Raw genomic sequence first — 13,188 nt, 5'->3', positions numbered from 1 at the left:
ATTTGGCCTCCTTTGATTAAAAAAAAGCACAGCCAATTAGCGTTGCGCTAAACTGAGTGAGCATCAAAACAAAAGTGTCAAGAATAGCCAGGTTGGATTAGGGTTCAGGCCAATCATTTACATTTTTACATTTAAGTCATTTAGCAGACGCTCTTATCCAGAGCGACTTACAAATTGGTGCATTCACCTTATGACATCCAGTGGAACAGTAGTGCATCTAAATCTTTTAAGGGGGGGGGTTACTTTATCCTATCCTAGGTATTCCTTAAAGAGGTGGGGTTTCAGGTGTCTCCGGAAGGTGGTGATTGACTCCGCTGTCCTGGCGTCGTGAGGGAGTTTGTTCCACCATTGGGGGGCCAGAGCAGCGAACAGTTTTGACTGGGCTGAGCGGGAACTGTACTTCCTCAGTGGTAGGGAGGCGAGCAGGCCAGAGGTGGATGAACGCAGTGCCCTTGTTTGGGTGTAGGGCCTGATCAGAGCCTGGAGGTACTGAGGTGCCGTTCCCCTCACAGCTCAGTAGGCAAGCACCATGGTCTTGTAGCGGATGCGAGCTTCAACTGGAAGCCAGTGGAGAGAGCGGAGGAGCGGGGTGACGTGAGAGAACTTGGGAAGGTTGAACACCAGACGGGCTGCGGCGTTTTGGATGAGTTGTAGGGGTTTAATGGCACAGGCAGGGAGCCCAGCCAACAGTGAGTTGCAGTAATCCAGACGGGAGATGACGAGTGCCTGGATTAGGACCTGCGCCGCTTCCTGTGTGAGGCAGGGTCGTACTCTGCGGATGTTGTAGAGCATGAACCTACAGGAACGGGCCACCGCCTTGATGTTAGTTGAGAACGACAGGGTGTTGTTCAGGATCACGCCAAGGTTCTTAGCGCTCTGGGAGGAGGACACAATGGAGTTGTCAACCGTGATGGCGAGATCATGGAACGGGCAGTCCTTCCCCGGGAGGAAGAGCAGCTCCGTCTTGCCGAGGTTCAGCTTGAGGTGGTGATCCGTCATCCACACTGATATGTCTGCCAGACATGCAGAGATGCGATTCGCCACCTGGTCATCAGAAGGGGGAAAGGAGAAGATTAATTGTGTGTCGTCTGCATAGCAATGATAGGAGAGACCATGTGAGGTTATGACAGAGCCAAGTGACTTGGTGTATAGCGAGAATAGGAAAGGGCCTAGAACAGAGCCCTGGGGGACACCAGTGGTGAGAGCACGTGGTGTGGAGACGGATTCTCGCCACGCCACCTGGTAGGAGCGACCTGTCAGGTAGGACGCAATCCAAGCGTGGGCCGCGCCGGAGATGCCCAACTCGGAGAGGGTGGAGAGGAGGATCTGATGGTTCACAGTATCGAAGGCAGCCGATAGGTCTAGAAGGATGAGAGCAGAGGAGAGAGAGTTAGCTTTAGCAGTGCGGAGCGCCTCCGTGATACAGAGAAGAGCAGTCTCAGTTGAATGACTAGTCTTGAAACCTGACTGATTAGGATCAAGAAGGTCATTCTGAGAGAGATAGCGGGAGAGCTGGCCAAGGACGGCACGTTCAAGAGTTTTGGAGAGAAAAGAAAGAAGGGATACTGGTCTGTAGTTGTTGACATCGGAGGGATCGAGTGTAGGTTTTTTCAGAAGGGGTGCAACTCTCGCTCTCTTGAAGACGGAAGGGACGTAGCCAGCGGTCAGGGATGAGTTGATGAGCGAGGTGAGGTAAGGGAGAAGGTCTCCGGAAATGGTCTGGAGAAGAGAGGAGGGGATAGGGTCAAGCGGGCAGGTTGTTGGGCGGCCGGCCGTCACAAGACGCAATATTTCATCTGGAGAGAGAGGGGAGAAAGAGGTCAGAGCACAGGGTAGGGCAGTGTGAGCAGAACCAGCGGTGTCGTTTGACTTAGCAAACGAGGATCGGATGTCGTCGACCTTCTTTTCAAAATGGTTGACGAAGTCATCTGCAGAGAGGGAGGAGGGGGAGGGGGAGGAGGATTCAGGAGGGAGGAGAAGGTTGCAAAGAGCTTCCTAGGGTTAGAGGCAGATGCTTGGAATTTAGAGTGGTAGAAAGTGGCTTTAGCAGCAGAGAGAGAAGAGGAAAATGTAGAGAGGAGGGAGTGAAAGGATGTCAGGTCCGCAGGGAGGCGAGTTTTCCTCCATTTCCGCTCGGCTGCCCGGAGCCCTGTTCTGTGAGCTCGCAATGAGTCGTCGAGCCACGGAGCGGGAGGGGAGGACCGAGCCGGCCTGGAGGATAGGGGACATAGAGAGTCAAAGGATGCAGAAAGGGAGGAGAGGAGGGTTGAGGAGGCAGAATCAGGAGATAGGTTGGAGAAGGTTTGAGTAGAGGGAAGAGATGATAGGATGGAAGAGGAGAGAGTAGCGGGGGAGAGAGAGCGAAGGTTGGGACAGCGATACCATCCGAGTAGGGGCAGTGTGGGAAGTGTTGGATGAGAGCGAGAGGGAAAAGGATACAAGGTAGTGGTCGGAGACTTGGAGGGGAGTTGCAATGAGGTTAGTGGAAGAACAGCATCTAGTAAAGATGAGGTCGAGCGTATTTCCAGCCTTGGGGGGGAAGGTGAGAGGGTGAGGTCAAAAGAGGAGAGGAGTGGAAAGAAGGAGGCAGAGAGGAATGAGTCAAAGGTAGACGTGGGGAGGTTAAAGTCGCCCAGAACTGTGAGAGGTGAGCCGTCCTCAGGAAAGGAGCTTATCAAGGCATCAAGCACATTGATGAACTCTCCGAGGGAACCTGGAGGGCGATAAATGATAAGGATGTTAAGCTTGAAAGGGCTGGTAACTGTGACAGCATGGAATTCAAAGGAGGCGATAGACAGATGGGTAAGGGGAGAAAGAGAGAATGACCACTTGGGAGAGATGAGGATCCCGGTGCCACCACCCCGCTGACCAGAAGCTCTCGGGGTGTGCGAGAACACGTGGGCAGACGAAGAGAGAGCAGTAGGAGTAGCAGTGTTGTCTGTGGTGATCCATGTTTCCGTCAGTGCCAAGAAGTCGAGGGACTGGAGGGAGGCATAGGCTGAGATGAACTCTGCCTTGTTGGCCGCAGATCGGCAGTTCCAGAGGCTACCGGAGACCTGGAACTCCACGTGGGTCGTGCGCGCTGGGACCACCAGATTAGGGTGGCCGCGGCCACGCGGTGTGGAGCGTTTGTATGGTCTGTGCAGAGAGGAGAGAACAGGGATAGACAGACACATAGTTGACAGGCTACACAAGAGGCTACGCTAATGCAAAGGAGATTGGAATGACAAGTGGACTACACGTCTCGAGTGTTCAGAAAGTTAAGCTTACGTAGCAAGAATCTTATTGACTAAAATGATTAAAATGATACAGTACTGCTGAAGTAGGCTAGCTGGCAGAGGCTGCGTTGTTGACTATGTAGGCTAGCTGGCAGTGTCTGCGTTGTTGACACTACACTAATCAAGTCGTTCCGTTGAGTGTAATAGTTTCTACTGTGCTACTGTGCTGCTATTCGGGGCTAGCTGGCTAGCTAGCAGTGTTGATTACGTTACGTTGCGTTAAAAGAACGACAATAGCTGGCTAGCTAACCTAGGAAATCGCTCAAGACTACACAATTATCTTTGATACAAAGACGGCTATGTAGCTAGCTATGTAGCTAGCTACGATCAAACAAATCAAGCCGTTGTACTGTAATGAAATGAAATGAAAAATGTGATACTACCTGTGGAGCGAAGCGAAATGCGACCGGATTGTTGAGTGCGGAAGTTCTGTTCGGAAGACGTTGGCTAGCTGTTGGCTAGCTAGCAGTGTCTCCTGCGGACCGAGTGCAGATGCGACCGCTCGCTCCAACCCAACAATCACATCAAAAGCAAAACGTTACTGACAGAACTTGAATTGTTGCATCTCCTTTTGTCGTTGTTCTCTGGTGGCTAGCTAGCTAGCTAAATTTGGCCCATTTAATTTTTTGGGGACATGGATGGAGATAGGGATTTGGACTTGTGATTTTACTTAATTCTCCATACTGGCCAATGATTATAATGGTGATTCTGATCCAACTGTAAATTCATACATTTCACCCCTGGCCTGAGTGGATGGAAGTTCAACATGTAGGCTAGCTAGATGTAGTAGGCTAATGTTGATTAGCTGGCTCATTTTTGATAATAAAAGCAATTTATGGAAGCAAGGAAGCATTTTAACTCGGTAGCCTAGAACAACAAAAACTAAAAGCGTGTACTGTATGACAGTCATAGACCGTTTCGTTAACATGAAAGAGAGGAGGATGACATTGGCGTTTCTCTACCAGTAGGGTGAGTCAACATGTTTTTTTCTACTTGCACCCCCACTATCTTTTGCATACTGTAGGTGATTTGATGTTTAAATGTTGAAGTTGAAATGGTGCTGGAATAATGTAGGCAGATCCTTTGCGATTTACGGTAACTCTCTGTGGTTTTAAATCAATAGTTGTTTAGCAGTCTGAAAATGTCGGAAACATTAACTTGCTTGACCATGCTGTAGGCCGTGTAACGGTTTGTTAAATGCAATATACTTTGTGGACTTCACCGGACAGATGTTGCTCTCTGGTTGAAATTATTCTGCCACAGTGTCTTATTGTCTCGTCCTTAGGCCTATATAACACGGTGGAAAGGCATATGAACTAACGGGTTATAGGGCAAACAACGCAATTATTGCAACACACAGATTGTAATATGGATTTTTTTTCTAGCTTGGCTTCCCTAATGATTTTACCCACGCACTGCTATTGATGACACTGCTCATGCTAATCTGCCTTTTGGCCACTAGAGGCCTCTATCCATCTCTTTGGCTTAGCTCATTGACTTCCTTAGAACCAGAAATAAAATGAGGGAGTGCCATGTCTCACTTCCTCTTCATAATGTTACCCTTCTCTACACATTTGGGGTGGAAAATATAATTGAGGTTAGAAAGATGGTCCAGTAGCCGGAAGGTGGATGGTTCGCATCCTGGTGCAGAAAAATGGTTGTGTCCTTGAGCAAGGGACATAATCCCAATTTCAGTTAGTAATGGCTTTGACCACACTATCTGTAGGAGCGGGATATGCAATAAAACACATTTCGAAATGCACATATCAACTACAATTTGATTGTAACGTAGTATGTAATCTCACAATGGGCCTGTGAACTGTAGCATACACAGCAATTAGACTACCCTTGGAAAATGGTTTAGTTCCCAGTGTCCTTTAAAGTGTGAACATATTTTTGAAAATTGTGGGAAAATATAACAGATATGTATCTAAATCTTTTTAGATTTTTTGGTGTAAAATATTTATAAAAAAATCAGTATCAATCAATAGATAGCAGTAAACTATTTGTATTTCACCATTTGATTCTATGAGTGACACAGTATGCCAAAGCATTCTTTTTGTGTTTTGACACAGATTTTTACATGCACAGAAACACAAAAACGTGTTTTCCAACTACTCTCTTAAAAACACGAAGATTCAGATTGAAGAACCACTTTGGGTGATATAGAGTACTTAATTTAATTTCTCTGTATCCTAACACTTACGGTTGAAGTTGGAATTTTACATACACTTAGGTTGGTGTCATTAAAACTCGTTTTTCAACCACTCCACTTGTTAACAAACTATAGTTTTGGCAAGTCGGTTAGGACATCTACTTTGTGCATGACACAAGTAATTTTTCAAACAATTGTTTACAGACTAATTATTTCACTTATAATTCACTGTATCACAATTCCAGTGGGTCAGAAGTTTACATACACTAAGTTGACTGTGACTTTAAACAGCTTGAAATATTTGGCATGGGTCCTCAGATCCTCAAAAGGTTCTACAACTGCACCATCGAGAGCATCCTGACTGGTTGCATCACTGCCTGGTATGGCAACTGCTTGGCCTCCGACCGCAAGGCACTACAGAGGGTAATACGAATACGGTTCATCCTTGGCAGCAATTTCCAAACGCCTGAAGGTACCACGTTCATCTGTACAAACAATAGTACGCAAGTACCATGGAACCATGCACCCGTCATACCGCTCAGGAAGGAGATGCGTTCTGTCTCCTAGAGATGAATGTACTTTGGTGCGAAAAGTGCAAATCAATCCCAGAACAACAGCAAAGGACCTTGTGAAGATGCTGGAGGAAACAGGTACAAAATAATCTATATCCACAGTAAAACAAGTCCTATATCGACATAACCCGAAAGGCCGCTCAGCAAGGAAGAAGCCACTGCTCCAAAACCGCCATAAAAAAGCCAGACTATGGTTTTCAACTGCACATGAGGACAAAGATCGTACTTTTTGGAGAAATGTCCTCTGGTCTGATGAAACAAAAATAGAACTGTTTGGCCATAATGACCATCGTTATGTTTGGAGGAAAAGGGGGTGCAAGTAGAGATACTGGGGTGCAAAGAAGCAAAAAATAAATAACAATATGGGGATGAGGTAGTTGGATGGGCTATTTACCGATGGGCTATGTTCAGGTGCAATGAACTGTGAGCTGCTCTGACAGCTGATGCTTAAAGTTAGTGATGGAGATATGAGTCTCCAGCTTCAGTGACTTTTGCAATTTGTTCCAGTCATTGGCAGCAGAGAACTGGAAGGAAAGGCGGCCAAAGTAGGAATTGACTTTGGGGGTGACCAGTGAAATATACCTGCTGGAGTGCATGCTACGGGTGGGTGCTGCCATGGGGACCAGTGATCTGGGGCTTTACCTAGCAAAGACTTATAGATGACCTGGAGCCAGTGGGTTTGGCGACGAATATGAATTGAGGGCCAGCCAACGAGAGCATACAGGTCACAGTGGTGGGTAGTATATGGGGCTTTGGTGACAAAACGGATTCTACTGTGATAGACTACATCCAATTTGCTGAGTAGAATGTTGGAGGCTATTTTGTATATGACATCGCCGAAGTCGAGGATCGGTAGGATAGTCAGTTTTACAAGGGTATGTTTGGCAGCATGAGTGAAGGTTGCTTTGTTGTGAAATAGAAAGCCGATTCTAGATTTCATTTTGGATTGGAGATGCGTAGTGTGAGTCTGGAAGGAGAGTTTACAGTCTCACCAGACACTTAGGTATGTGTAGTTGTCCACATGTTTTAAGTCAGACCGTCCAGAGTAGTGATACTGGATGGGCGGGCAGGTGGGGCAGTGATCGGTTGAAGAGCATGCATTTAATTAGACTTGCATTTAAGAGCAGTTGGAGGCCACAGAAGGAGAGTTGTATGCCATTGAAGCTTGTCTGGAGGTTAGTTAGCACAGTGTCCAAAGAAGGGCCAGAAGTATACAGAATGGCGTCGTCTGCGTAGAAGTGGATCAGAGAATCACCAGCAGCAAGAGCGACATCATTGATGTATACAGAGAAAAGAGTCAGCCCGAGAATTGAACCCTGTGGCACCCCCATAGACTGCCAGAGGTCTGTACAACAGACCCTCTGATTTGACACACTGAACTCTGTCTGAGAAGTAGTTGGTGAACCAGGCAAGGCAGTCATTTGAGAAACCAAGGCTGTTGAGTCTGCCAATAAGAATGTGGTGATTGACAGAGTCTAAAGCCTTGGCTAGGTCGATGAATACAGCTACACAGTATTGTCTTTATTGATGGCGGTTATGATATTGTTTAGGACCTTGAGCGTGGCTGAGGTGCACCCATGACCAGCTCGGAAACCAGATTGCATAGCGGAGAAGTTACGGTGGGATTCGAAATGGTCGGTGATCTGTTTGTTATCTTAGCTTTCAAAGACCTTAGAAAGGCAGGGTAGGATAGATATAGGTCTGTAACGGTTTGGGTCTAGAGTGTCTCCCCATTTGAAGAGGGGTTGACCACAGCAGCTTTCCATTCTTTGGGGATCTCAGACAATACGAAAGAGAGGTTGAACAGGCTAGTAATAAGGGTTGCAACAATTGCAGCTTATCATTTTAGAAAGAGAGGGTCCAGATTGTCTAGCCCAGCTGATTTGTCGGGGTCCAGATTTTGCAACTCTTTCAGAACATCAGCTATCTGGATTTGGGTGAAAGAGAAATGGGCGAGGTTTGGACAAGTTGCTGTGGGGGTGCAGGGCTGTTGACCAGGGTAGGGGTAGCCAGGTGGAAAGCACAGCCAGCCATAGAAAAATGGTTATTGAAATTCTCAGTTATCGTGGATTTATCGGTGGTGACAGTGTTTCCTAGCCTCAGTGCATTGGGCAGCTGGGAGGAGGTGCCCTTATTCTCCATGGACTTTACAGTGGCCCAAAACTTTTTGGAGTTTGTGCTACAGGATGCAAATTTCTGTTTGAAAAATCTAGCCTTTGCTTTCCTAACTGCCTGTGTATATTGGTTCCTAACTTCCCTGAAAAGTTGCATATCGCGCGGGCCATTCGATGCTAATGCAATACGCCACAGGATGTTTTTGTGCTGGTCAAGGGCAGTCAGGTCTGGAGTGAACCAAGGGCTATATCTGTTTCTGTTTCTACATTTTTTAAATGGGTCATGCTTATTTAAGATGGTGAGGAAAGCACTTTTAAAGAATAACCAGGCATCCTCTTCTGACGGAATGAGGTCAATATCCTTCCAGGATACCCGGGCCATGTCGATTAGAAAGGCCTGCTCGCTGAAGTGTTTTAGGGAGTGTTTGACAGTGATGAGGGTGGTCGTTTGTCCACAGACCCATTACAGAGGCAGACAATGAGGCAGTGATCGCCAAGATCCTGCTTGAAGACAGCAGAGGTGTATTTAGAGGGCAGGTTGGTCAGGATGATATCTATGAGGGTGCCCGTGTTTACGGATTTGGGGTTGTACCTGGTAGGTTCATTGATAATTTGTGTGAGATTGAGGGCATCTAGCTTATATTGTAGGACGGCCGGGGTGTGAAGCATGTCCCAGATTAGGTCACCTAACAGTACGAGCTCAGAAGATTGATGGGGGGGGGGGGGGCAATCAATTGACATATGGTGTCCAGGGCACAGCTGGGGGCAGAAGGTGGTCTATAACAAGCGGCAACGGTGAGAGACTTGTTTCTGGAAAGGTGGATTTTTAGAAGTAGAAGCTTGAATTTTTGGGGCACTGACCTGGATAGTATGACCGAACTCTGCAGGCCATCTCTGCAGTAAATTGCAACTCCGCCCCCTTTGGCAGTTCTATCTTGTCGGAAAATGTTATAGTTAGAGATGGAAATTTAGCGATTTTTGGGGGCCTTCCTAAGCCAGGATTCAGACACGGCTAGGACATCCGGGTTGGCAGAGTGTGCTAAGGCAGTGAATAAAATAAACTTAGGTAGGAGGCTTCTAATGTTAACATACATGAAACCAAGGCTTTTACGGTTACAGAAGTCAACACATGAGAGCGCCTGGGGAATGGGAGAGGAGCTAGGCGCTGCAGGGCCTGGGTAAACTACTTTCACTACACAATCATGGTGTTTTAAGTCTTTCTGTTTTTACAGTGTAGGCCTATGACATGTTTTTTTTTTATCAGCACGAATTACTGTAGATTAAGCAATAAAAACCCCACTCGTGGTCTTCTTAAATTAAAGTAATTTTTGACAGTATGGAGCACAATACCAGGAACTCCCTCCCTTTTCCAAAGACTGGGGTTCGCACTAGGCAGCTGCTGTAAGAGCTTATTGTTCACTGACTCTCCACTGGTCGCAAACACAAGCTTGATAGGCAGTTTAAACTTCTTCAATTCAACCATTAAAATACACATATAGTCTACATTTGTGAAAAGTCATCCACAACAACCACAAACTGTAAAGTGCAATAAGCTAAATGAGAGCAGAAGTGTGATTCACATCAATGAGCTATGTAGATATCAATAAGCGATATCCGTATCGCCCGTGGCTACACCACTGCTGTCGTCTTTTACCTCCAAGCGTTTATTCAAGTTGGATAATCTTTGGATACCAACAGCAGTTGCACCATTGGAAGACATACAGTAGCTTGGACTGTAGCCTACAAGCCTATTCCTGCTCTTTTCCCGCAATCCATCAAACCGATTTGGTGTGTCATCATAGTGGTCTCCGACTTGTGGTCAGACTCGCTCAGGCTGAACAAATGTAAACTTGCGCCTTTTTCCAATGCTGATTTGAATTTCATTGAGAAAACAGAACGGTATCAAATGGACATTTCGTGAACATCCTTTCTGAATTTAAAAGGCATCCTAGAAGTAGGCCTAATCGATTGATAAATTGATTGACAAAGTCATGAATATTTTGAAGAACTGAATGGGCTATGAAAAAAAAATATGCCTCCTGGTCAAAATGACCTCAGTGGGTAGTATGAGATTTAATTGTGAAGATGATTGTTTTCTTGACAGCTACCACACAAATGTCAATAGCCAGGGAGACCCCATATATGTTCTATCATTCTCACTCAGATATCATATTAATTTGGCATAAGTATGGCAAAATGTGTAGAATTGCAGCAAATTCTCTTTAAAACTGTAAAAATGTCTCTCCACCCCATGCCAAAATGGGTAGAATTGCATGAAATTACCTGTAAAACAGAATTTTTTAAACCTCTGCCCCATGAGACAATTGCATGAATTTTGTTACAAAATTGCAAAACAATTATCTTCCCCCCCATGGCAAAATGTGTGGAATTGCAAGAAATAAACATACATTTGTCTCTCCGTCATCAAGAGGGGAGCCACTAAAATGTTTTGCCGCGATGTGGGTGGCCCCCCAACCAAATCTCCCTTAGGGCCCCCCAAAATGCCCTGTCAGTAGTGTTGTTGCCCTGATAATTTGTTCAATTTCTGATATTGGATGGGGCCGTTGGGTCTGTTAATGGCCATCGCTCTTGCATTAGATGTACAGAATTGCTGGTCTTGATTATACTCACCCAGTCTATGTATTTTTTAAGAGAGTGTAAACAACACGAACCTAGGCTTGTACATTCATCATTAAACACACACATGCACACACCTGAGTGGCTGAAGTACAAGGTGACGCACTATGTTCCTGCTTTGGCCCATTTACCATACTGATAACAACCAAATAAAGAGGTTGAAAGGACTGAAACTTCTACGCCCAGAAACCAAACATTTGACATTTCTCTCTATGAGGTGTTCCGACAGTTCCAAATGGGTGGGCAGAACGCAGGTACTCTTAGTCTTGCCATATTTCATGGAAATGGCATTGTCACCATATGATGATGTCACCATGGGTATAAGAGCAAAGGGCCCCGTGGTGCTCCCATTCACAGCTTTTCCCAAAGCTCACCCAGGATATCTAAGGCCCCAGTGGAGACTGACAGGGACTGAGCACCAGCAGGTAAGTGGCAGGAGATAACCTTTGGGACTCTAGTCGGCTTGAATATGAATATTGAATGGTATCAGTGGAGATGTAAACGGATGTAGAACTTTGTCCAAATGTCTTCTTCTTCTCCCTGATAGTAATGGCTTATCAGAGTGAGATGGTGATCAGCTCCCAGCCTCAGGTCACCATCAACAACTACACCGTGACCTCCTCTGGGTCCTCAGATTGGAGCTCCAACGTTTGTGACTGCTGCGATGACTGCGGCATCTGTGAGTCCCCCTCTGTGTGTGTAAAGTTATGCATGCACAATGTTTGCATTGTGTTGAGTACATTGTTTAAAAATCCATAGACTGGGTGAGGTTATTCGGTATCAGGAGTTCTGCACAACTAATGTAACCGTGATGACCTCTCAAACGGCCACACCAACAATTAATGGTGGAGACAGTGTGTGACTTTAAATGTTTTTTTCTTCCAGGTCTGTGTGCGATCTTCGTGCCCTGTATCCTGGGCTGTAAAGTTGCACAGGACAATGGGGACAGTTGCTGTGTGCCTTTCCTCCCTGGAGCCTTGATCGCCCTGAGGACAAGCATCCGGAGCAAATACAGCATCTCTGTGAGTGACCCTACTACATCCTCAATACAAAACCTATGTCCAGGACCTACATATAATGGGAAAAATACAATTCTAAGCCTCCTCAAAGAGTTGTAATTTAAACATTTCCTTTATCACTCTAACTGAATGTTAGCGAGTATAGTATATAGCGTAAGGCTGGGAATCAATCCAATCTCGGGTTGATAGGCATTGCGTTTTTTAAAGGCAATCCAATTGAGACAATATATGTAGCATTTAGTGGGATCTCTGTGAACACAACAACATTGCCTGAGCTGCAATGCCTATAACCTCCGATTTAATTGAATACTGGCCTTAGTCTAGTAGTGAAGACTGAAGGAGTCATCAGTTGGCTATTCCTATTAAAAAACAATGCAGTCAAGGATGTGCAAGTTTACAGTTAGCCAAAATGAGAGTTTAGACAAGTCAACCTTATGGGTCCCCCCCCTGTTCTCTCTCCACCCTCCTTTATAGAACTCCCCTGTAATAGGGTCAGGAGTTTTTTCTGACAACATGACCCGACCAAGAAAAACTCTGACCCTATTTGTAGCCTAACTGCGACCTGACTAAGATTTTACTTTTCAGGTCATGTGGTCAAGGCCCTACCTATAAGTGTTGTCATGGTGTTTATGTTATGCTTGACATGTTAATCTTTTATGTTTTTACTCAGGGTTCCGTGTGTGATGACTGGGTAGTCATGACCTGCCTGCCTTTCTGTGGACTCTGTCAGATGGCCAGGGAGCAGAAGATGAGAGGCTGATTGGTTAAATGAGGGGAATAGGTACAGGCTTAATGACAATCATGCATCCAGTCATGGGGAAAAAAACACAGTTTACCTGCTGACGTCACAGGTACGATGTCACAGACTGGTTGGAATATCCTATGCTTTGAACACAACTTTGTTGAAGTATTGCCTTGACTGTGGCCAGTCCATCCTATATTTATTATGGGCTGTGCAATACTCTTACAATATCATTATACTACTAAAGAACCGTACCTTAAACTATACATTATAGTTTACTACTATGAGGTACTTTATATAGTGGTGTTTTTTTATCATTATCCAATGGTGTGTATTTGCTTGTCGGAAAATGACCTGACTGAGATGTTTCAGATTTCAATAAAGCACAATTTTCACATTCAAAATAAAGTTGTTCTCCACTTTTTTTCATTTCCATAGAGATGGAGAGGAAAATCCAGGGGTAGAAAAGTCAAGAATGTGCTTTTCTACCAAAGCTTTTTTTGGCACATTCTTGAGTGGAGTCCCTGGGTTTTCTTCTCCCTCTCAATGTAAATAAAGAACAATAAATGGAGAGCAACTATCAATTGAATGTGTCCCATGACTTCGGGTCAGTTGTCCTTCCTCTTTCTGTACAACCAAAGTGAAAATCGTGTCAGTCATTAATCAAGTAT

General features: G+C 45.4%; 1 protein-coding gene across 1 annotated transcript; it reads left to right on the top strand.

Annotated features, from left to right (window-relative positions):
• Positions 1 to 11,073: 11,073 nt before the first annotated feature.
• On the top strand, positions 11,074 to 13,124 carry cnfn (cornifelin). Its single transcript, XM_029647088.2, has 4 exons — positions 11,074 to 11,181; positions 11,304 to 11,435; positions 11,642 to 11,778; positions 12,446 to 13,124. The coding sequence occupies exons 2-4, from the start codon at positions 11,306 to 11,308 to the stop codon at positions 12,533 to 12,535; spliced, it is 357 nt and encodes a 118-aa protein (XP_029502948.1). The 5' UTR covers positions 11,074 to 11,181; positions 11,304 to 11,305; the 3' UTR covers positions 12,536 to 13,124.
• The last annotated feature ends 64 nt before the right edge of the window (positions 13,125 to 13,188 follow it).

The sequence above is a fragment of the Oncorhynchus nerka genome, linkage group LG14, assembly GCF_034236695.1.
Source record: "Oncorhynchus nerka isolate Pitt River linkage group LG14, Oner_Uvic_2.0, whole genome shotgun sequence".
NCBI lineage: Eukaryota > Metazoa > Chordata > Actinopteri > Salmoniformes > Salmonidae > Oncorhynchus > Oncorhynchus nerka.
This window is presented reverse-complemented; position numbering and strand designations above follow the sequence as displayed.

What these genes read in the sequence shown, in the direction of transcription:
- cnfn (XM_029647088.2), top strand. Translation starts at nt 11,306, where the DNA reads ATGGCTTATCAGAGTGAGATGGTGATCAGCTCCCAGCCTCAGGTCACC. An exon ending in CTGCGATGACTGCGGCATCT is followed by an intron (nt 11,436 to 11,641) that starts GTGAGTCCCCCT and finishes TTTTTCTTCCAG; the next exon opens with GTCTGTGTGCGATCTTCGTG. An exon ending in GGAGCAAATACAGCATCTCT is followed by an intron (nt 11,779 to 12,445) that starts GTGAGTGACCCT and finishes GTTTTTACTCAG; the next exon opens with GGTTCCGTGTGTGATGACTG.